A 24368-nucleotide genomic window follows, 5' to 3' on the forward strand; every position below is an offset into this window, starting at 1 on the left:
CCCCCCTTCCTTGCTCCACTTAAAGGGCAGCCTGGCTGCAGAGAATAGGGTCCTCTGTCTCTCTCGCCCCTGAGCTTGCCCCATGGAGACCCTGAGGCAGGTTGGGCCTGGGTGGGCACAGCAGCAGAGGGGGCCCCTGGGCCCTGGGGCCCTTGCTCCTTGGCTGGGCTCGGCCCTTGTGTGGTGAGGACTTTCTGGGCTTCTGCTTCGGAGTAGGCTGGCCTGGCGCCACCTGCGCTTTCAGTGGCAGGTGGGCAGTGGGTGGCAGGTGATGGCGAGGTCTAAAGGGGCAGCTGGAAAGGGACCCACGGTGGCCGGTGTGTAGGGCAGAATCATGGCCCCTGGGCTGCGCCCCTCACAAGCCCAGGAATGCATCCAGCCTGTGAAGGATGAGGACCCAGGACATTTTGTGTTTCTGGGGCGGGGGGCAGGGGGAAGACTTGTGGCCGGGGGGGGGGTCCTTCAGAGAGCAGAGATTGTTGTGGGCCTGGGGGGGGGAGCATGAGAAGTGCCTGGGCCTGGTTCTTTGATTTGCCTGAGGGTGTTGTATGTGCAAATGCCAGTATTGATATGAGTGCAACTTCCTCCATAGAAAATTGATTTGTGCCTATGAAGCCCCCTTGAGAATGGTGGACCTTCTTTTGCACCCCGTGCCACCTCTTCAGGGCAGGTTTTGCACTGAGTCTTTCCGTGGTCCTCTGCTGCCTCATCGGCTGCCTGGAGGAGGCTGGAAGGCTGTGGGGCTCTTGCCTCTGTGGCTGGCCGGCTACAAATTCCATATTTGGTAGCAGTCATTGTTTACGCCTCGGATTGCGGGGGGGGGGGGGCGGCACGGAGGGTGAATGTTTTCAGGCAGCAGAGCTTCCCTCTCCCTGCTGGAATCTGCTCCTTGCCTGGACGGGCTGCCATGAGGCTGGACAAGAGAGACTGGCTGCAGGTCTCATCTGTGGAACCTGCTACAGGGGTTTTTAAAGGGGGGGGGGAGGCCAGCAGTTTGTCAAGAGATTTCCCAAGTGTTTGGCAATTTTCCTGCCCACTCTGCCCCCTTCCTGTGCTCCTGCCAAACTCAGAAGCAGGTGGGCTTTGTGGCAGGTGGGTGAGGGGGCTCTTGCTTGGCTGCTTGCCCTCTGGGAACCCCCTCCTTTGACTTCCTGGCTACCTATCCCTGCTCCCCTGGTTCCCTTTTCCCACGCTCAGAAACGGCAGACTATGATTATTTTGAGAAATGAAAAAAATACTTGTGAGATGACGTTTTATTACAGTGAGTCTTGGGACACCGCAGAAGAGGCTTCCCGGCTTGGCTTCACTTCCTTCCCTTTTAAAAGATTTGACACACATTTTTCACGGTTCATCTTCAGGTTGTGGCGCTTGAGTAGACTTGGAGAGAGTCTGCTCCAGCTCTGAGGATTGTGCAGTGCGGTTGTAGTGCCCAGTTAATTCCTGGGAGTTTGCTCCCAAGTGTAGTGACCGTGTTTAGGCAGCCCTGGTCTTTCTGAGCATTTGCCCAAGCCTCTTCCCCGTCTGCTCTTTGCCCTGACTTAAAGGGCTGCAGAAGTTCCCTCAGATGCCTTTTGCAGAAACGGACTGTCTGAGCAGACAAGCCGGCAGAAGTGAGTCTTCAGGGGAAAGAGTTTTGGAGATCCTGTTTCTGAGAGTCAGGAATCTCCCAGCAATATTTTCCGGCTTCTCCAGACTGAGCCTCCTCTTCTCGTGCCTGCCAGGCGGGCGGATGAGGTGTTGGGGGGGGGGGCAGATCCAGTGGCTTCTTCCAGCAGGTGCCAAGCTGTATCCCCCCCATCCCGCCCCCCATGCCTCTGTCTTTCCTTCTCTCCCTCTTTGGGAAGTTAGGTGGGCAGCTCCTTGAAGCCCCCACAGCCCTGTTTAGTGAAGAGGGCCTGTGGTTCAACAGGCCAGGCCCCTGCATCATCTCCGCCAGTGGTTTTAAATTAAAAACCACGGACTGTATTCAGAGTAGACCCACTGAAATGAAGAAACTCTTCATTTTGGTAGGTCTGCTCTGAGGCTCTGTCTAAAGCTGTATTATACCACATTAAACAGTCCTGTCCCCAATGGAACCCGGGAACTGTAGTATTTTTTAAATCTTATTTATTAATTTTTCTTTAAAAAAAACCACTTTTTCCCTTATTTAATACACCCAATTTAACCTATTTGTCTTAATAATTCATGCTGTTGCTCATATTTCAAGTCCTGCTTGCTTTTTCATTTTGCTATAGCAGTTCTTTAAATGCTCAGTAAAAAGTTTCCAGACCTCAGGAATTTTTTCATCATTTTGGTCTCTGATCTTTGCTGTTAATCTGGCCAGTTCTGCATACTGCATCATTTCCAAAAGCCAACCTTCCTTTCTTGGCGCCTCTCCTCCTTTCCACCTTCGGCCATATTGCGTGGTTGTCGCTGTATACATAAATAAGTTAACCAACTCTTTTGGAACATTATTATCTATAAGGGTGCTGAGAGTCGTTAGTAAACCCCTAATTCCCAATTCCCGTTCCAATTGTGCAGATAAAATATAACTGATGGCATTCTATTGGATGGGGTGTTAGTGTGTGAAAACAGTCGCGATCCAAGGATCCCCAGGCATACACCTCCAGGTGGTGGAGACGTCAGGCGCCCTCCTGGCACCCGGGCATCTTCACTTGGTGGCAAGAAGTCGAAAGCCAGGTGCAAAATGTGCCGGGCGCCTGGCTAATTTCGAACACTGCTTTGAGAACTGCCGCTCTACAGGTATTTTATATAAAATGTCATCATAGTAATTAGCATTCATGGGCATGTTTGATTGTTGGAATCCCTTAGCACAGGGAAGCAGCCTCCTCCCAGGCCAAGCTGCCGTGGGAGCTTTCAAGGAGAGGGCCGCCCCATCCAGACAGAACTGACACCTTGGAAAGCTCTTTCTGCTTCCCTGGCATCCAAGGAAAAGGAGGAAGGAGAGGGCTGAGAGTCATTTGCGTACTGATGGCATCAGTGTTAGAAACGGGGGTAGAAAAGCTGGTGGCCAAATGGCTCCTGGAACCCAGGTTATGGGCGCAGAAGCAGAAAGTGAGTCACCCTGTTGTCCTTTTTGCAAGGGTGACTCGCTCTTTGGTGGGGGAAGCGGCGCTTGGCTGTACAGTCGGGATCCTCCTCTGGAGTTGCGTGGGGAGGCTTTTCTCCTTGGGCGCCCTCAGCTCCAGCCTGGGGACTCGCAGGGCGGCTGGGGAAACAGCACTTCCCTGCACATGCAGCAGTCATCCTTCCTACTCTGGAGCAGGGTGGATAAAAAAAATCAATGATTTTTTCAAATAAATAAATAAATAATTTTTAAAAAAATTTAAATTGGATTTTTAAAATGTAAATTGGATTTTTTTTTTATTTAAAAAGTGTGGAGGACTCCCTGGTCCTGAATGGGGTAACTGTGCCCCTGAAGGACCAGGTGCGCAGCCTGGGAGTCATTTTGGACTCACAGCTGTCCATGGAGGCGCAGGTCAATTCTGTATCCAGGGCAGCTGTCTACCAGCTCCACCTGGTACGCAGGCTGAGACCCTACCTGCCCGCGGACTGTCTCGCCAGAGTGGTGCATGCTCTAGTTATCTCCCGCTTGGACTACTGCAATGCGCTCTACGTGGGGCTACCTTTGAAGGTGACTCGGAAACTACAACTAATCCAGAATGCGGCAGCTAGACTGGTGACTGGGGGCAGCCGCCGAGACCACATAACACCGGTCTTGAAAGACCTACATTGGCTCCCAGTACGTTTCCGAGCACAATTCAAAGTGCTGGTGTTGACCTTTAAAGCCCTAAACGGCCTCGGCCCAGTATACCTGAAGGAGCGTCTCCACCCCCATCGTTCTGCCCGGACGCTGAGGTCCAGCGCCGAGGGCCTTCTGGCGGTTCCCTCATTACGAGAAGCAAAGCTACAGGGAACCAGGCAGAGGGCCTTCTCGGTAGTGGCACCCGCCTTGTGGAATGCCCTCCCATCAGATGTCAAAGCGATAAATAACTACCTGACATTCAGAAGACATCTTAAGGCAGCCCTGTTCAGGGAAGTTTTTAATCTGTGATATTTTAGTGTATTTCTGGTTTTTATGGAAGCCGCCCAGAGTGGCTGGGGAAGCCCAGCCAGATGGGCGGGGTACAAATAATAAATTATTATTATTATTATTATTATTATTATTAAATCAGATTTTTAAAATAAAATGCTTTTGGAGGAAAAATCTTTCTAAAGATAATTTTCCATTTAAGTTACATTATAGTCAAAAGGCTATTTATCGAGAAATAAGGATTTGTTTTAAGTATTTCATTTGTGCTAAAACTCTAAGTTTTTTTTTAATTGTTTAACCACATCAGTTAACAAACATGGATATATATGCTATATTGTTATTGTTTTAGTTAAATAAATTGTTTAAATTGTTATTAAGGAAATGATTATTTTTCTTACAGCAGAAAAGTTGCCCAAATATAAGCAAAAATTTCATAATTACCTGTCTTTGTGTTTCTAATAGTATAACCAAATCAGCAATTTTTGATATAACTGTACAAACTACTCTGAAATGTTATTATTCCAAAAATGAAACCTTCATCTGGTTGTAAATATTAAGATTATACCAGCAAGAATGAGTTTTTCTGTAAAAAAAAAAAGATTTAAATCAAGTCTTACTGACTAGTGATTTAAATCGTGATTTAAACCAATTTGATTTAAATCAATCCACCCTGCTCTGGAGTTGGGGGGGGGGTCTTTCTCCTCCCATGCTCTCAGCAGCTGCTGCAGCAATTTTATTCTTGACTCCCAGTCCCAAGACTTCTCGAAGTGCTCGCATTCTGACAATCCCCAGTCGCAAAAGGCACCTGGCTAATTTTGAACCCTGACTGGCATCCCTGGAGAATGTCTCCCTGGTGTTCTACAGAGGGGAGAAAGGATGGATTGGAACCCTGAGGAGTCCTGTAGGGCAGCGGACAGCGGGTCAAGCATCCATCAGGCAGGCTGGCACCCTCCGCAAGGCTCTGCCTCCCGTCCCCATCCTGAACAGTCTAGAGTCAGTGGCGTCAAAGGCCACAGAGAGATCCAGAAGAACCAACCGTCCGGTTCTGAGCAAAGGCATCCAAAACTCCTTTCCAAAGCCAGGTCTGACTTTGGGTAAGTTGGATCCCAAATCCTCTAGAAAGCCGAGAGTTGAGTTGCCACAACCTGCTCAGATAATTTGCTAGGAAATGGCAGTGCTGAAGGCCAAGACCGGCTAATAATAATTACCCAGGAGGGCAGCAAGTCCAGTCAGGATCGCTTGGGCAGACGTCTCATGCCTGCTTCCTTTGCAAGAAATGGTACCATTTAATTTTTAAATAGGTCCTGGCAGCTTCTGCCGCCCCAGGCTGATCGGCCTTGTGGTTTTCACCAACCAGGTCAGACAGGACTCGAGGCTGGTCTGAAACCTCGGAGCGACTGACCGCACCCGCAGGCTGCATGAGCTGAAATCTCTTCCTCTAAAGAGGATCACTGCTGATCCCATTCCTCCGAATCTGGGGCTTAAATTCAAGCTACTTTGCCAGCAGAGCATGGTGCAAACTGGCCGCAGGAGCCCCCTGGAGATCCTGGCTCTCAGAACCAATAAATTCCTCCCCGGTGTGGGTGTGGGTGTGGCCAGAGTTATGCCCTGCAAGTGCTGCTCACCTCCCTCTCCCTCCCATCAACCCCAGCCAGCACGGCAAGCAAGGGCCGGAGGGGTGTGTGATACCACCTGCCCATGCAGAAAGGCCCCCCTGGCCAGCCCATCTCTCAGGTAAATGGAGACAGGGATTTCTCTGCTGCCTTCATTGCCATGGAGGATTCTCTGACATGGGCTCAAGACAATGCTGGGACTTACAGACAGCTGATGCTTGGTTGTGATTGGTTGCTGGGCTACTCAGGATCCACTGATGGCAGCGATGGGGGTGGAAGAGAAGGCGGTGGCTGCCTTGGGTGCCCATTCACTCATGTTTGAGTTCCCTTGAGTCGCCTGTGCCAGGGCATGGCTCGTCCCAACCCAGAATGATGGATCTTGGCTCTCTTTGTGCTCCTACTTGCCTTCTCAACTCAGTTGTGGTCTTTCATTGATAGGCATTCGCTGTGGTTCCTGTGTTGCCAGGGTTAGGCTAGGTGATCCTCAGGAGTCCTTCCAACCCTCCAGTTTGTGTGTGAGTTGCAAGAGCATGGCGGTGTGCTGCTCGGGTCCCAAGCAGGGGCCGGTGAAGCACCAAGGAGAGCTCCCAGGGAGCAACTTGCTCCTAAGAGGGCAGGAGTGGGGCCCGGTTGTAGTGGTTAGGAGCGGTAGTCTCGTAATCTGTAGAACTGGGTTCGAGTCTCCGCTCCTCCACCTGCAGCTGCTGGGTGACCTTGGGCCAGTCACACTTCTTTGAAGTCTCTCAGCCCCACTCACCTCACAGAGTGTTGGTTGTGGGGGAGGAAGGGAAAGGAGAATGTTAGCCGCTTTGAGACTCCTTAAAGGGAGTGAAAGGCGGGATATCAAATCCAAACTCTTCTTCTTCTTCTTCCAAATCTGCCTCTCCCAGGCTCTTGGACCAGGCCAATGACCCCTCTGGTCTTGCGTCATTCAAATGGTGTGCGTGCATGCAATTATGTGGGGTGGGGCTTCCCTGGGCCCCCCAATATTCTATTCAAGTTGGCACCCCTGTTGGTGCAGCGTGTGGATCTTGGGGAGCAGATGCCTCTTCCACTGAGGCCCAGTGGCCTGGTATGTTCTCAGGGTTGCATTCTGCTTTTTGAGAAGTCTTGAGTCAGGCCTGGGAGGAGTCCAGCATTTCCTTGTGCCCGATGGTTGGGCGCAGTCCCTTGTGTGATCATGTGCTGAGTGATGTGACGGAGGTGGAGGAGGGCCCCGGGGTTGACATTTTGCTGGGCACCCAAGTAGGGAAGGCTTTCACCAGCTATTTCCACCAGCGTTCAAAATTAGCCAGGCGCCAGGTGCATTTTTTGTCTGGCGCGGGTCCCATTGTGACCACAGGGAGATCTCTGGATGCCAGGCTGGTGACTAAGGAAAACAAAACGCCCCTTAGAGAAGGATCTCCTTGAAGCTTGAATTAGTTTTATTCTGAAATGTTTTATCTGATGTTTTAATGTGCTGTAAATGGCTTTGAGATTTGTTCTTTAAAATATAAAGTGGTATAGAAATGGTGGTGGTAGTAGTAGTAGTAGTAGTAATAATAATAATAATAATAATAATAATAATAATAATAATAATAATAATAATAATATCATCTCTGGTCCATGGGGTCACGAAGAGTCAGACACGACTAAACGGCTAAACAACAACAATATCCCATGGGGGGGGGGGACACAGAACCTATACATTCCATTGTACCGACAGCAGCCTAGGTTTAAGCTGCCATTTGGCAATGAGATTATATATCTGAGCTTCTGCCACTGATTTCCACCTCCCAGTACAGTAAGTTTGCCGACTCTTTTTCCACTGAGTTTTCCTTTTGGGGCTGCAGCTTGACTAGAGCTGGAGGAAAGATGACTAGGGGTTTTGAAAAGTATTTTGGGGTCTCTTTGTTGGAGAAGCCTGTGACTTGGCTGAGAGCAGCATTGGAAGTGGGGTGGGGGGGTGGGGAGCTGAGCTGTTCCCTCCCAGCCTGAAGTTCCTCTTCCTGCTCTTTCTGGCCCAAGTGGGGGTGGGGAGCGGAAACAGAGACCTCAAGGGGGGCTGGGCTGGGGGTGGGGAGGATGCCGGCCGAGCCGCCTTGCCCTGCGCCCTCTCTGCGGGCTGGTGGGCTGTGTGCAGAATTGCCGGTCCCCAAAGGCTCCCGTCAGGCCGGATGCTGAGTGTTTTGCAAGAGAAATCCCGGCGTGCGCGTGTGAGAGATTGTGAGCACGTGTGAACGTGTGTGCATGCAGTTCTGGCAGGAACTTGGCTCTTGCTGGTGAGCTGGTGAGGCCAGAGAGATTGCACAAGGCCCATCCATACAGTTGGCCAAAGCAGGGAGGGGGCCTGGCTGTGTGGCTGCCTCCCCCACCTTCCCAGAGGCCTGCAGAGCCGCTTGCTGAGCTGAGTGCTAACCACGCTGCTTTGCACAACTTCCTGTGCAGAGACAGCAGGCCTTGCAGAGGTTTCTCCCCCCCCCCCCCGCAGCTGTGAGGGGGAGGCTTGCAAGCCCCTCCCTCCTCTTCCTCTTCAGGCCTGGCAGCTCAGGGCCGACTCTGCAAATGCACCCAGCTGGGCCCAGAGCGCTCTTGGCACAAACTGGGAGCCTTAAGAGGGACGGGAAGAAGGTGGTCTTCAGTCCAGGCTTACCTCTGCTGTGGACCTTCACTGCCCCCCTGCCAGCTGTGGGGAGCTGACTTGGGGTCTCAGATGGTTCTCCCACTCCAGACACTCTGACCTTGCAGGGTGAGAACCAAACTGAAAAGTCCCTGGAGAGCAGTGGCCTCTAAATTCTTTTTAGAAGACCCCCCTGGGGAGGGGGTTGCTCTTTCCCTTCACATCATTTTCCCTTACAAAGCTTCTGCTTGACCCTCTTGGAAAACAGCTTCAAAGGGATGGTTTGCCCCACCAGGGAATTGACACCAGGGAGGAAACAGCAACCCAAACCAGCCCCCCCCCCAAAAGCCATTGGAAGAGACAGGACAGCAGCCCCTCCTGCCTCTGCCCCCCCCCCCCCCGCTGGATCAGGCCAAGGCTCAGCTAGCCCATCATCCTGTTCTCACCGGCCGCCCAGATGCCCCAGTGGAGAACCTGCAATCCCAGCATCTGGAGACACAGCAGAGCTCTTGTGGTCCCTAGCTGTGGGTCGCATTCTGCTCCAGGCATGTGTCTGATCCCTTTTCAAGACTAGCCAAGCTGGTGGCCACTTTCAATCCCAGTTGCTTGTAAAATGCTCTTCTATTAAAAAACAAAACAAAACACTTATTGGGGCAGTTTACAGAGGATGCTAAAAATGATTATGATGTGCCAGAAACAGTTTAAGATGAAAAGGCCGGAGCACAGGCAGGAGGTGATGAGATTGACAGAGCATCAAGTTCCCCTCCTGGCAATTGGCAAGTGTGCTGGCAGCCCCCTTGCTATGGGGAGGGCAGGCTCTGAGCAGCGTTTGAAATTAGCTGGGCACCAGGCGCGTTTCACGACAGACAACTGGCCTTTTGTGAGAAAGTGGCAATGTCTGGTCTCCAGGTTTGGCACCTGACATCTCCATCTGGCTGGCAGGCTGGCATGGCTGCGATGCCCCACCAGTCAGCTGATCTGCAGGGCAGCGCAGCACCAAAAACACAAGGCACACAAACCATTTGCTATGCAAAATCTGCCTAGACCTATCGTTCTGGAAACTCTCATCTAGACTGAAGGTGCCACCTGGCTCCTAGATGTTATATCTCAGTTTCTAACACTGGCGCTGAGACTTGGGTGTGGGGCAGAGAAGACCCTCCCACTCCTCCAGGGGGGGGGGTCCTCCCAAGCAGCGTTAGAAACTGGGATAGAAAAGCTAGGAGCCAAATGGCTTCTGGGACCTGGGTTGTGGGTGCCAAAACATAGTGTCTAGTCGTCACTGGGGGGGGGCAACACTTTTTATTTATTATTTTAATAAGCATGAATATATATATTTAATATGCTTTATTAATTCCAAAAAGAAAACAGTCAATAAAAAACTGATACACATTACCAACACATATAATACTTTCAACATAGCATGAATTAATACACAATTCACATAAGTGACACATTTTTATCAGAAATTGTTAATATACGTTTAATTTGGTGTTTACCGCAGAAATATTGGTACAGTACTTCAGTTTTCAAAACGCTTATTCTTAACATATTGTCTGTCCTTAAAATATCAATTGAGGCTTCAAATCATGTACATTTCAGTAATCCTTGAGTGTCAGCCAGGCGCAAAAAATGGCACCCAGACTTTTTGAGATGCTCGCAAATGGAGACTCTTTAGGCGCAAAATGCACCTGGCTCCCTGCTAATTTTGAGCCCTGCTCCTAAGCAGAACCTCAAACGCTTGGCTTTCTCAGCGATCCTGAGCCCTGCAGAGCTTGGAAGGGGGGCTTCGCAACACTGGCAAAAGGATGGGGGCTGGTTGAGAAGGATGGGGGGCCCTTGTCTTCTGCCCTGGGGTCAAGGCCTTCCCCGACTTGCGCTTCCGAGGGGCTGGGGTGCTGTGGGGGCACATGGAGGCCAGCTTGCGAAGGGGCCAACCCACTTGAACTTAGGGTGCTACAGAGGTGCAGGATCTCCCCTTCAGGGACTCCTTCGCAGAATGATAGTGTTGTAGAGTCAGGAGGGACCTGGGGGGGCATCTAGTCCAGCCCCCTGCAATCCTGCGCTGCTTCTCTGTGGCTTCCCCCAGAGTGATGAGGTTTCTTTCTCTGGGAACTGCTCCTTCTCTTTCAGTGTACAGAGTCTCCCCCCCCACTCCTTTCAGGGGTTCACCCATCTGGTGTGGGGCCTGTGGAGGCTCCCATTCTCATCCGGCCCCCCTTGTGGCTCCTCGGACCTGCTCAGGCCCCCCCTGCTCCCATCCTGCTCTCCGCTGGCCCCTCCGTATGAGGAAGAGCCCTGCAGCAGAATTGGACCTCTGGCCAGCACCCACCGCCCAACCTGACCTGCCAGGAGCCTCCGCCCACAAGCAGAGCCCAAAGGCCCGATCCTGCTCTGGCTCCTAGGGGCCAGACCTTTGTTGCTGGGCTGTTGGAGGTGGCAGGAATCGCCCCCCCCAGGACCAGCAGCCGTGGGGGGCTCTTCCCCCCTCTGTGCCTTTGCCTCATCCCCACTTGCACCTTCTGGTTGCAGATTCTGGACGCCTCTCCTGGGATGGGCTCCAGAGCTCTGCTTTGCTGGCTGACTTTTCCTCCTGAGGAGTCCTTTTGGCTGGTCTTGGATCCGTCCGGCTGCTGCCTTGCAGGATGAGAAGCCAAAGCCTTGACTCAGGCCTGCATTCTTGGGTGACACCTTAGACAGCGTGGAGCTGGCTCCCCTCTGCAGCTGCCTGTCAGCAAGGACGTGTTTTTTCCTGTTTGGGGGACTTGCCTGGCCGCCAGCCCCCCCCCCCGCTGTCTCTCGCAAGATCCTCTCTGCTTCACCTTGCAGCATCTGCAGGCGAAGCTTCAAGGCATTCAGGGGGGGGGGTGTGTGCACATCTTCCATCTCTGCTGGGGCCCTGAGAGCAGGAGGGCTGTCCTTGGTGCCTTGGGACTGGGAGCAGCAATCCTAGCATTGAGCAGGCTGGTCTTTTGAGCAGCCCAGCTCCTCACAGCGTTCCCTCTGGGGCATCTTTTCAAGGGGCCTCTGGTAGCTCACAGCTGAGAAGGGCAGTTGGGAGAGCATCTGCCTGGCACCCCCCCACTTACATTTAGCTGCTGCCTGGCACCCCCTTGGGCTGCCTCTCGCCTGGACCTTTCTGTCTTGAGATTCTGGGTGGTCTGAGCATGGGCACTGACACCCGTGGGCATGAATGGGGAGGCACCAACTCCCCTCTGCCTCCCGGGATCCGCACGACCTTTGACACGGCAGCCCCAGGCCTCTCCTCTCTGCCTTGTGTGTCAGAAGACGACTTATCTTGTAGATGCAAGAAGCTCTGGTGGCCGCGAAGGAAGAGCTTTGGCAAGAGACCAGTCGCCAGGCGGGGATTAGTAGAAGGAGCCTGGGAGAACCGCTGGGCAGATGCACAGCTTAAACTGGTGCCAGTTGGAAGTGCTAGTTGCAAACAGAGCCTCTGTGACCAGCGGGGGGGGGGGGGAGACACTCTACCTGCCACGAGCAGGTGTTGGCAGCCAAATAGCCAGGGTTGGATCCTGAGCTCCCCAGGAGAGGCTGCTGTGGGAAGCTGGACAGGGCTGGCCTGGATGGGCCTTGGACAGGGATGATGGATATGCAGGCGCCTGAATTTCGGCTGCCTCTTTCCTTGTGGGCTTCCCTCCCTCCTCCTTCTTCCACACAATCTGGCTGACCTGCCTGGCCAGAGGGTCTTCATGCAGCGGGGGACCAAATTGGGTGGGGTGGGGTGGACTCCCGGGACCCTTTCAGCTCCATGATGCTGCCCACATGTGAACTCCTTCCTCTTGTGAAAGGCTGGTTTTTCTGCTGGCTCTTGACACGGATCCCACCCTCCGGAGGCGGCATGTGCTGAGTAATGCCCTAATTGGAAGCGTCTGGAAGAGGCACCCTGCGCTGGCTGCGGGATACACACACTGCCTCTCTCTGGGCTTGGGCAGCCCGGCTGGCAGACTTCCTGGGCAAAAGGGCAGCGGCTGATCCGGTTGCCGGCCCAGACTCCCCGTTGGCCACAGAGCCAGGGCGAGCGTGGGGAGAAAGTCAGGGGGTGGCAGGAGGTCTGCGCAGAGTGCCTGGAATGGTGCTGCTTCTCCCCGTTTCCTTGGTGGAAGGAGGGTTGGTGGCACGCGTGGGTGGGATGTTGGTGCCTTTGTGCCACACGTGCCGCCCTCTGCCAGGGTGCTTCTGACATTCCTTGGCCTGCAGGGGGGGGGGGGCTCTGTCAGCCAATGGGGAGCCTGGGCCTCTGCAGGCGCTGCATTGCTGAGTTGCTCAAGAATGCAGGCCTGGAATGTTTCTGTGGAGCGGAGGGGAGGGCTCCTCATCCGCCGCCGCCTCCTCCTCCTCCTGGGCCACGTACAGCTTCTGCTGCTGCTTCTGCTGCTGGCGCTCTGCCTCCCCTCCACCCTGGGGCCAGTGCGGAGCGGGTGCTGGCCCCCAGCCCCCAGGAGCAGCCCCTGCCTGGCTGGGGGCCCTGCAATGCTCCTGCTGCCTTTCTCGTGCTTCCGCTGCCGCTTCAGAATTGTTTCCCTTTGCTCTCCCTTCTTGCAAAATCCCACCCACCGCCCACTCCCTGCGCCTGCAACACTGTGGGTGAGGCTGGAGCTAGCCTGGTGACTCGCCGTCAGGGGGCAACCAGCCTCCCAGAATGGCTAACAAGTTCTTGGTCCCCAAACCCCACAGTCAGCACAGCAGCAGACGGAAAGCGGAAGCCGCAAAAGGAGCCTCTGGCAAACTCTTTCTGAGTCCGTCTCCTTGATGAGAATGAAGAAGAGGAGCCCTGCATTTTCTTTGACCCAGAGCTGGCATGTGTGAGGAGCTGGAGTCACATTGGGAGTCACATTGCATCCCTTGCCTGGGCCCCCTCTGTGGGTCTCCCAACCACATGGGACAAACATGGCACCCAGTTTTGAAGGACCCTTCCCTTCCTGGAGACTCCCTCTGTGCTCCTGGCCTTGTCCCAGGGCCATGGCAGGCTGGACTCTGAGCCTCTGGGGTCACTGGCAGGACCTTTTCCTGCCCCTGAGCTCAGTTCCTGGCAGAGGATGAGAGCCATGCAGGGGGCAGGGAGGAACTGGCCCAGGGCGGAAGAGGCTCAGGCCAGGGGAGAGCCGGGCTGGTTGCTGGTCTCGGGTCAGGAAATGGGCTGGAGGAGATAGGAGGAAGGAGGCGGAGGGGGTGAGGAGCCCAAAGCAGCAGCAGCAGCAGCAGCAGGAGCTGTGTGCCCAGGCAGGCAGAGGCAATCCTGGCTGCAGAGACTGCTCAGAGCGGAGCCCGGGGGGCAGCAGGAGGGCCGGTGCTTGAGGGCCCTGGGAGGCCCGTTTGGCTCGGAAGCTGCTTCTTTCCAGTGGTGGAGCACAGCTGGCCAAGACCTGCACAGCCAAGTGAGACACTTTGGGCCTGGCCGGGGTGGGGGTGGGGCTTGTGCTGCTCAGAATTGGGTGCTCACGAGCCGGTTCACAGCCCAGTGAGGCATGGTGCCAGGGGGCAAGTAGGTGAACCCAAAGCAGGCCCCCAAAGGCCTCTGGGAGCTGGGAGTCCACTCCGTACACAGCTTTGGCCAGGGCGGGAGACCAGTGCATGAGGGAGAGAGTGCCTCCCTCCCTCCTGGCCTGGCAGGGGCCCCTCTGGTGCTTGGAGCAGCTTCCTAGGAGAGGGCAGGATGAAGCTCCAGGGGTCTAGGCACTGGGACACCACAGAGGAGCTGAGCTGGGCAGGCTGGGGGGATCTGGTCCCTTGGAGCTGCAAGGGAGCTGGGAGACCTCTTTCTCTGTTCCTTTATTGCCCAGGTGGTGGTGGTGGTCTCAGCAGCCCCTTCCCCAAACCCAGAGGGTCCCTGTCCTGGTGGGAGCCAGCCAACCCCCCAAACAGTTGGCTTCCCTTGCCAGGCTGCAGCTGCCCACATCCTGCGGTTCTTCAGGTGCTCAGCTGGGCTGGTGGAGATCAGGTGGGCAGAAGGGTTGGCTTAACCCAGCCCAGGAGGGAGCTTGGGTGGATTCCTGACCAGGAGACCTTTGTCTAGACAGCTGAGTCTAAGGCAAGGCTCGTCCACCTTCCTGTCCCCCACCTGCAAGCCACAGGTGGGCATCACACACACAAACACCACAACAGAAGGCACATCCCACACACCCTGTTCTGTTGGCTAGGAATACAGCATGCTTCTTTCCTGCTCAATTTCTGCAAAGGGGGGGGCACATTGTAGTCACCAGGGAAGGTCTTGGGGCACCGGCATCTATGTAGTTGCCATGTGGGTGACCCCTGGTCTAAGGTGCAGCGGGCAGTTCAGGCAGTGGGCCCAGTTGTGACTGAGCGAAGGTGTCCTGACACTGGGTTGGGCAACTGACATCTCCACCATCCGACTGGCAGGCAGCAGCATGGAGATGCCTGGTCACTATTTTATTCTGCATCCTTTTATTTGATGTTTTTGTGTGTTGTAAACCTATAATAATAAATCTCTCTGGGGGAAAAGGCAACTAGACAGCTGTGGTGACCGTAACTGAGGATGAAGGCGTCATTTGAGCATCAATCTTGGCGTTTCTCACCGTGCCTTCAGGTGCCCCTTGGCTCACGGGGCCAAGGTTTGGTGCCCTTGAGGGCCCTGGAAGGCAGCCAGCAAGGAGGGTCCCTGGTCCCTGCCCGTCGGGTGGAAGAGGACCTCCTGTTCAGATGAGCCGTTGAAAAGAGGGGACCCAGCCTCGGGGGTCCCTGGAAGAAGTGTCGGGGGGAGTTTGCCAAGAACCTTGTTGGCTGGCTGCCTCCTCCATTCCCTGGGCAGAGAGTTGTCCATGGCTCCTCGCTCCTCTGGCTCCTCTCAGCCTCCGTGGCGGAGGCAGTAATGCTTCTGACAGCCAGTTGCCGGAAAGGGTGGCAGGGAGAGGGCTCTGGTGCCCGAGTCCTGCTTGCAGGTCCCCCCCAAAGGTACCTGGCTGGCCGCCATGAGAACAGGAACTGGACTCAGTGCCCCCTTTGGCCTGATCTTGCAGGCTCTTCTTCCAGTGAAGCCTGGAGCCACACACTTCCCTCCTGCGGTTTCTCCGTCATCCTTGCCAGCCACTTTTCCGTATCTCTGGCTCCTTTTTGCCGCAGGGTCTTATCAGCCGGGGCTCCTGGCAGGCCCCCTTCCTCTTGGACAGCAGGGCTGTCACTCCAGAGCCACTCTCTGTTCCTTCCTGCTCAGTCCTGGGGCCGCTGCCTCCCAGCCGCAGGGGCCACTTGCTCCCTCGCCTGCAGAGGCCCCCTGGCTCCCCCACAGCCAACATGGGGGGCTTTGCACCTGCCCTCTGGATCGCCGCCACTCCTGTAGCCAGCCAGACACCCGCAGTTGGGCAATTTGCCCCCGATAACAACATTTCTGTCTCGCCAAGCTTTTTCTGCAGAATCAGTTTGATTTGGTGTTGGTCATTTGTTCTCCATTTTATTATTTTATAATTATATGGTGTTTTAATGACTTGATTGTGTATTGTCCTTTTTAAAAATGAATTGGTAGTTTGTAAAAATGCATATTGTTGCAGCATGTACACTTTAAGGGGTCTGAACTGGAGGGGGGGGACCAGGAGTAGGACCTCAAGTTCCTGGACTAGGTGGGCACTGGCCAACGATCAAAATCCACCAGACGCTTTTTGCATCTGGCTGTCAGCCGCTTGCGACCAAAGGAAGATGCCCGGGTGCCAGGATGGCGCCTGACATCTCCACCATCTGGAGGTGCCTGCTTGGGGATCTTCAGGTCTGGACTATCGTATTTTTCGCCCTATAGGATGCACTTTTCCCCCTCCAAAAATGAAGGAAACGTGTGTGCGTTCTATGGGGCGAATGCAGGCTTTCGCTGAAGCCTGGAGAGCGAGAGAGGATAGCAGCTGATTTGCCTGCAGCGCAGCAGCAGCAGCAGCAAAAACGAAGACGTTCTTTTATTCCCGTGCTCCCCTGCAGACCCCCTGAATCCCCCTCCAGTTGCAAAAAAGGGACCCTCCAGATCATCCATGCAGGAGTGTGCAGCTGCCCCATGCAGCAATCAAACCTGCAACTTTGGTGTTATCAGGACCACACTGTAACCCCCTGAGCTATCCTGGCTCTGCATATCCCATAGAATTCTATCCATTGTGTTCTATCTGCACAACCAGAATGAATTTCAGGAACCAAAAAGTCGACTTTTAAGCCATCTGGCATAAAAATGGCAACTAAACCTTTCATTTTGGCTACTGTAACCCTGGTTTAAGCCATTTGGCGCCTAGCTTATATATCTTGAGTTTTGTTTTTTTTTAAATAATATTTATTGAATTTTCCAGTAAAACATACCAATACAAAACAATTACAATAAAGACAAACACAAACAAAAAACAACAAGTATAATTCCAAAAATTATTTTCTCAACCTAATTTCCCCGACTTCCTCATACCTCACCGTTTTGTATTCTAATTTCATTATCCCGTCAGCAACTCCATTCCCTTATTTCCCAATTTTTTTTAACAAATTCCATTCCTTTTCATACTCTAATATCTCTGAAAACCACCATATTTTTAAATCCACGTCAATCTAACATTCCTTAATCTTATAGTATTCATTAAGATAGTCCTTAAATTTCTTCCAATCTTCTTCCACTGTCTCTTTCTCCTGGTCTCGGATTCTGCCCGTCATCTCTGCAAGTCCCATATAATCTGTCATCTTCATCTGCCATTCTTCCAGGGTTGGTAAGTCTGATGTCTTCCAATACTTTGCAATGAGAATCCTTGCTGCTGTTGTAGCATATAAAAACAAAGTTCTATCCTTCTTTAACACCACATGACTAACCATGCCCAGGAGGAAGGCCTCTGGTTTCTTCAGGAAAGTGTATTTAAACATCTTCTTCATTTCGTTATATATCATTTCCCAGAAAGCCTTAATCCTTGGGCATGTCCACCAGAGGTGAAAGAATGAACCTTCATTCTCTTTGCATTTCCAACATTTGTTATCTGACAAGTGGTTAATTTTTGCAAGCTTGACTGGGGTCATGTACCACCTATATATCATTTTCATAATATTTTCTCTCAAGGCATTACACGCCGTGAATTTCATGCCGGTGGTCCACAACCTTTCCCAGTCAGTGAACATAATATTGTGACCAATATCTTGTGCCCACTTGATCATAGCTGATTTAACAGTTTCATCCTGCGTATTCCATTTCAGCAGCAAGTTATACATTTTTGATAAGTTCTTAGTATTGGATTCTAACAATTCTGTTTCCAATTTAGATTTCTCCACCTGGAAACCAATTTTCTTATCCATCTTGTAAACCTCCATTATTTGATAATAGTGAAGCCAATCTCTAACTTTGTCCTTTAGTTTCTCAAAACTCTTCAATTTAAAGTTACTACCCTCCTGTTCTAAAATTTCCCAATATTTCAGCCATGTGGACTCCATATTAAGTCTTTTCACAGCTTTTGCCTCCATTGATGAAAGCCACCTTGGAGTTTTGTTCTCCAGTAGGTCTTTATATCTAATCCACACATTGTGCAATGCTTTCCTGACAATATGACTTTTAAAGCCTTTATGAATCTTCACTTTGTCATACCACAAATATGCATGCCACCCAAAAGAGTTGTTAAAACCTTCCAAATCTAAAATGTCTGTGTTTTTAAGAAGCAGCCAATCCTTCAACCAGCAGAAAGCTGCTGATTCATAATAAAGTTTCAAATCTGGCCCTGCCAGATATATCTTGAGTTTCTAACACTGCACAGAATTGAGGAGGGTCTTGGCTGGAGCTAGAAGTGCCCTGTTTCCTGGAACTGCTACCCTTCCTTCCGTTCAGGGTGACTTGTGTTGGGGACCCGGGGAGCTTGTGTGGGGTCCAACTCCGTCTTCCACTTTCGCCAAACCGCCTTTATAATCAAGGGAAACCCAGCATTGCTCAGCACCTGAGGGGGTCCCTGCAAATAAAAATAGAGGGAGATTCATTGGAAGGGAGGGGGATGATGCTCTGACTTTCTGCCATCTTCTCCCCCCTCCCATCCTGCACTGGAGGTTTTTCACTCACCTTGGCCTGGTGGCCTGACCAACCTGCAGCCAGGGGCATTGCAAGTGGATGAGGTCCACCCCGGGTGTCATGCCTGGGGGGGACACAACCCCCCCGGCGGACCTGCATGGCGGTGCTTGCACCCCCGGTGGCCAGATTTTTGTGATTGGTGCGGTCGTTGTCATGAAAATCCGCCCACTGATCACGCAAATACTCCTGCTGATCAGCCTGGCACCCCCGGCGGGCAGCGCTCACATCCCCAGCGGGTTTTATGCGATTGGCAATCAGATTTCCATGGTCAGCGGGCAGCGCTGCCTGGCACCCCTGGCGGGCAGTGCTTGCATTCCCAGGTGCGGCAGCCGGGGGTACAAGCGCTGCCCGCCGAGTGGCCGGGGGTGCCAGCGCCACTCGCCAATTGTGAAAATCTGACCACGGGATGACACGGCACAGGGCGTGCAGCGCCCATAGGGACGGCATGGGATGCCGAGCACCCTGTTCCATCCCTATGGGCACTGTGGGCGGTTCGCCCTGCCCCTGGGCATGCCACTGCAGGTGCCCAAGAGGCTTCCTCCGCTGCTGCCTGCAGCATCACTGAACCTCAGGCTCAGCTGTGAAAAGACAAGTGGGATTCTACCTTGCACCCCCCCCGATGTCCCAGCCTGGCTCTTATGGGGGGGAAGAGTGGGTCCCCACCCAAGTGGGCTTGGAGCCTTGGAACGATTGAATGGTCGAGCTGGAAGGGACCCCTGTCAGTTGACTAACCTTTGCTTCAGTGAGTGCTTCCTGGCTGAAGGGACTTGTGGCCTCTCCGGGGGTCTTGCTCACCAGCGGCTGTGGCCCCTCTTTGCCCCGCAGGTGAAGCAGGAGTGGGGACCCCCCAGCCGCCACCATGGTTGCCTTATCCCTCAAGATCAGCATTGGCAACGTGGTGAAGACGATGCAGTTTGAGCCGTCCACCATGGTGTACGACGCCTGCCGCATGATCCGGGAGCGAGTTCCGGAGGCGCAGATGGGCCAGCGTAAGTCGGGGGCAGGGGGGTTGGGCAGGGTGGAGCAGCTGATATTGGGGGGGGGCGTTGAATGTATTCTCAGCTGCATCTATTCACATCAGGCAAGAGAGGGGGGCCTGCCCTTCTGATGAAGAAAGGCGGGGAGTGTTGGGGGACATCTGCAGAGGCGGGTCCTCAGGCCCAAGTGCAGGGGGGCTGGGCCTCCCCAAAGCCGTGCCTGGACCTCCGCCTGCAGCCACTGGGCCTGCCCTTTGGCCTGTCCTGGGAGAGTCTTTCCTGCTCTTTTCCAGCCACCGACTTTGGCCTCTTCCTGTCGGACGAAGATCCCAAGAAAGGCATCTGGCTGGAAGCTGGGAAGGCCCTGGACTACTACATGCTCCGCAATGGGGTGCGTCCCCCCCCCTTCCCCGCCTGGGTTGTCCCCTGGCCGCCCCCTCCCTTGCCAGGCGGGCGTCTCCTCCTTTGCATGGCCCCCTCTTTCCCCTCCCCTGCCCCCCCACTCTGGGTTGCCCCCCCCATTTCTCTCCTCCGACCCTCTCTGATGCCCCCCCCCCCATTCCAGGACACCTTGGAGTACAAGAAGAAGCAGAGACCCCTGAAGATCCGGATGCTGGACGGGACGGTCAAGACGGTCATGGTGGACGACTCCAAGACGGTCACAGACATACTCATGACCATTTGCGCCAGAATCGGTGAGCGGGGGGGGGGGTCTTGATCTAGGGAGGGAGGGAAGGACAAGAGCTCCCCCCCCCCAAACACAGAGACATGTTGTCTCACTCTGCAGAAGTCAGGAGGGAGGCCCTTCTCTGGGGATGTCTCCCGGTCTGGCAGGGCTGACCTCTCTCTCTCTCCCCACCCCACCCTCTTGACCCGGCAGGCATCACGAACTACGACGAGTACTCCCTGGTGCGGGAAATTGTGGAGGAGAAGAAGGAGGATCAGACGGGGACCCTCAAGAAGGACAAGACGCTCCTGCGGGATGAGAAGAAGATGGAGAAGCTCAAGCAGAAACTCCACACGGACGATGAGTGTAAGTCAGTGGGGTGGGGGGACGACCCACAAGGGCCCAGGAGCAAAGAGTGGGGGGTCTCTCTCCTTCCCCCTACCTCCCCTCCCAATTTTCTCTGCGCCCCCACAGTGAACTGGCTGGACCACGGGCGCACCCTCCGAGAGCAGGGCATCGATGACAGCGAGACCCTCCTCCTGCGACGGAAGTTCTTCTACTCGGACCAAAACGTGGATTCGCGGGATCCTGTGCAACTCAACCTGCTCTATGTGCAGGTACTGTTCCCATCACACAATCCTGCAAGTCTCGGGCATTATCCTAACCCCAGTTTACCTATGAAACCCCCTCACCCCATATACGGCTGCTCAGGGGGATGGGCCCCGCCATAGATGCCACATAAGCCCCACTTTCTGCATTTGTAAGCATTCGATCGTTTAGTGTGGCAGCACCTGCCCTCTGGAACTCCCTGCCTCTTGATATCAAGCAGGTGCCTTTGCTTTGCACGTTTTGGCACTTGCTAAAAACATTCTTGTTTAGACACCGCCCCCCCCCATGCTTTGAAAGTAGAAGTAAGTTCTAACCTATTTTAGTATTTTTACTTTCTGTACGCTTTGAACTCAATTTTAATGTTTTCTCTTTTTATTAACTGCTTTGAGTTTGCTGGGGTTTTTCTTTTTCTTTTTTACAATCAAGCAGTGTATAAAGTTTGTGAAATAAAATAAATAACCCCCAAGGTACACCTGGCAGGTGCCATGAAGGTTGGGTTGGTGGAGTGGGCAGCAGGTCTCTCCTCCCCCCCCCCACAGCCCAAAATCCTTGGGGAGAGGGTGAGAGGGAAGGGGAAGGGGAAGGGGGCCCATTAAGGAGATATGAATGAACTGGAATGATTTCCCTGTGCCCCGCCCCCTTCTTCAGGCCCGTGACGACATCCTGAACGGCTCCCACCCCGTCTCCTTTGACAAGGCCTGCGAGTTTGCGGGATTCCAGTGCCAGGTTCAGTTTGGCCCCCACAACGAGCAGAAGCACAAGCCGGGATTCTTGGAGTGAGTGCCCCTGCCCGCTTGGCGTGGGCTTCGCAGCGGAGTGCCAGGGGAAACCAGGTCACAGGGTGCCGCACAGAAGCGAGTGGCCTCCCCTTCCTTGGGGGTTTTCAAGTCGAGGTTGGACAGCCGTCCGCCAGGGCTTCTTCCCTGCACTTCCCTTCATTTGGCCAAGGCCTCCTTGCTCTGGGCAGACTGCCCCCCCCCAAGGGATGAGTTTGGGTTGGGCAGCAGAGGTTTGGGCTTCTTCCTTGCTCTCCCTCCCCTCATGCCCCCCTCCTCTCCTCCCCTTTTCCAGCCTCAAGGACTTTCTGCCCAAGGAGTACATCAAGCAGAAAGGCGAGCGCAAGATTTTCATGGTGAGTGGAAGTGGGGGGGGTGGGCTGGCTGCAACCAGGGACCCCTTGGACCTCCAGGGGAAGGGGGCTCACAGGGGGCACTCCTCCCCCTCCACCCATGAGTGGGCTTGGGGGTGGGGCACACCTTGTGCCTGGCAAAATATCTGTTTTGACAGGAGGACCCGCTGTGGGGGCTTGGGATGCCACTGCTGTGTGGGGCGGCTCTGGCGGGAGAGGGGGCCCCTTTCCCTGGGGCTGGGAGGAGCAGAAGGGTGACCCCCCCCTCTGCTCTGCTCTGCTCTGCCCTCAGGCCCACAAGAACTGCGGCAACATGAGTGAGATTGAGGCGAAGGTCCGCTACGTGAAGCTGGCCCGATCCCTCAAGACCTACGGGGTCTCCTTCTTCCTGGTCAAGGTGAGAGGGGCCCTGCCCCATCTTTCTGCCCTATCGGGGGGCAGGGGGCAGGGGGCTCGGGGAGCCCCCTGCCTCCATCTGAGGTGGGGCTGTTGCACCCTTGGCACTTCTATGCCTGGCGGGGGGGGGGGGAGCCTCCCCTGCATGTTCGCCCTTTGAGGTGGGCATGGTGGCTCTGGGGTGGCTGGTGCCCCCTTGGTGCAGGGGGAGCTGAGGGCTCCCCTTGGGCCTGACCCACGTGTCCCCCCTGCAGGAGAAGATGAAGGGCAAGAACAAGCTGGTCCCCCGCCTGCTGGGCATCACCAAGGAATGTGTCATGAGGGTGGACGAGAAGACCAAGGAGGTCATCCAGGAGTGGAACCTCACCAACATCAAGCGCTGGGCCGCCTCCCCCAAGAGCTTCACGCTGGTAGGCCTTCCTCCTCCTTCCTCTTCCTCTTCCTCCCCCCACCATCTCCAACTCTCTTTGCCCCCTCCCCGGGTGTCCTTTGGAAGAAGCGCAGCGGCAGAATTGGGCTGCCTGGGGCTGCGTCCTGCAAGCAGAGGGCAGGCGGGCAGGCGGGAGGGCTGAGCGACAGCCGGTTTTCAACATCGTGCTGCACCACCAGCTGAACATCGCAATAGACAATGTCTGGAATGAGGATGGAGCTGTGCAGGGCCTTCTTGGTGGTGGTGCCCTCCCTGTGGGACACCCTCCCTTCGGATGTCAAGGAGGAGGCTTTTAATGCTTGATGTTTTTATTACGTTTCATCATCATCATTTTGTTTGCCACCTTTCCATAGTTAAAACAATGCTCAAGGCGGCTTACAACATGACAAGATTTATGTAATTACCAACATAACCAAAGTCATAAACAATAAATAAAACACATCAAAAAGTACAAAACCAAATGGAAAAACAATTTCCACATAAATCATAAAATCTAAAACTCAGAATACAGCATTAATATTGTTACGGGAAAAATCTAGGTATGAGGCTGCTCAGTGACCCAGCTCATCGGGCAGAGCCTGCGGGTCCCTGCGGAATAAAGGAAGGATTCCAGCCACCAACTGGAGCAAATAGCTGTAGACCAAAGTTTATTGCGCATCAGGTTCAAAGAGGAATTTTGAACCCCGAGGATGGGGAGACAAGGACTTTTAAAACTTTCCCACCATATCCCAGAATACAGTTCGTACAGCATCATTGCTACATCCCTGACATGTCACAAAAGGGGAGGGGTAGGCAGGGGTTAAACTAGTTTAACCTTGGCAAACAGGTCCAGAGGAGTCCTTGGTACAAGATTAGCCTAAGCAGACATGGCAGGGCAAGACTCAGGTATAAGATAAGCATAGACAAATATGTCTTAAGTGCCCACCACCCAAAGTACAATAGAAGTTCCTTTGCATGTCTGGAGCCTGAGGGGAGTCAGGTGATGAGATTTGGCTTCCTTTGGCTAACAATGAGCCCAGCAATTGTCACCTCTGGGAACTTCCTGGAGTCCTTTTGCAAGGGGAAAATAGCTATGGAATGGGGGGAACTGGGAAAGGAGATGATTTTATATGATTGTTAAAGCTAGGTAACTTCCCTGAGCTGTCAATTTGAAAGGATACATTCAGGCATAATATTTGTAACATTTAACTTTAAAGATGTGCCCCCCCCCGTAATTTCCGTAACAATATCAATCACAATTTAAAGTGACATGGATAAAAAATAAAAGCAATTTAAAAACGAAATGAAATCAAAAACAAGAATGGAGGCCTCTTCCCAGGAGCCGTGGCAGCAGCAGTCCTTTATGGAGCCAGCCAGGCCCCGTCCCCAGCCGGGGGAGAGGAGCAGGGCAGGGCCCTTCAGGCCCCCAGCAGCTCACACTCTGCTTTTCGATGTGCTGCAAGCCTCCCAGAGTGGCTGGGGAAACCTGGTCAGATGGGTGGGGTCTCACCATCATCATCATCACCTGGCTTCACAGTTATCCCCACCTTGTGGCTGCCCTACAGTGGCCGGGGGCAGTGGGGGGAGAGAGACCTTTTTGCTTTCCTCTTGCAGGACTTTGGGGATTACCAGGACGGCTACTACTCTGTCCAGACGACGGAGGGGGAGCAGATTGCCCAGCTCATTGCCGGCTACATTGACATCATCCTGAAGAAGGTGAGGCTGTGGGGAGGCAGGGAGAGGGGTGCCCACCTCAGGCGTGGCGTCTGCCTGGGCATGCGGGAGGGCAAGGCCAAGCTGGCGCTGCAGGGTGCTGGCCGAGGGAAAGGATGACCCCCAACAGGAGGGTGGGCTGCCTTGCCCTGGCGGTGCTGAGAGGCTCTTCTGCGCCCTGTGCCCCATGGCCGCCTTT

At 53.8% G+C, this 24368-nt stretch overlaps 1 protein-coding gene across 3 annotated transcripts in view; it reads left to right on the top strand.

The window, feature by feature from the left end:
* The window catches only part of TLN1 (talin 1), a 54808-nt gene that overhangs the window by 1918 nt on the left and 28522 nt on the right, over nt 1–24368 (top strand). For 2 of the 3 annotated variants that reach the window (XM_081881326.1, XM_081881328.1), the window contains exons 2-11: nt 19095–19258; nt 19540–19637; nt 19812–19941; nt 20127–20279; nt 20388–20530; nt 21171–21298; nt 21594–21654; nt 21944–22048; nt 22302–22457; nt 24071–24172. In XM_081881326.1, coding sequence (XP_081737452.1) covers nt 19129–19258; nt 19540–19637; nt 19812–19941; nt 20127–20279; nt 20388–20530; nt 21171–21298; nt 21594–21654; nt 21944–22048; nt 22302–22457; nt 24071–24172 — 1206 coding nt within the window. In that variant the 5' untranslated portion in view covers nt 19095–19128. Of the gene's footprint in view, nt 1–19091; nt 19259–19539; nt 19638–19811; nt 19942–20126; nt 20280–20387; nt 20531–21170; nt 21299–21593; nt 21655–21943; nt 22049–22301; nt 22458–24070; nt 24173–24368 lie in introns of all 3 variants that reach the window. The other variant, XM_081881327.1, reaches the window with a different exon arrangement.

Source organism: Podarcis erhardii, assembly GCF_964252035.2.
Source record: "Podarcis erhardii genome assembly, chromosome: 11".
Classification (NCBI taxonomy): Eukaryota; Metazoa; Chordata; class Lepidosauria; order Squamata; family Lacertidae; genus Podarcis; species Podarcis erhardii.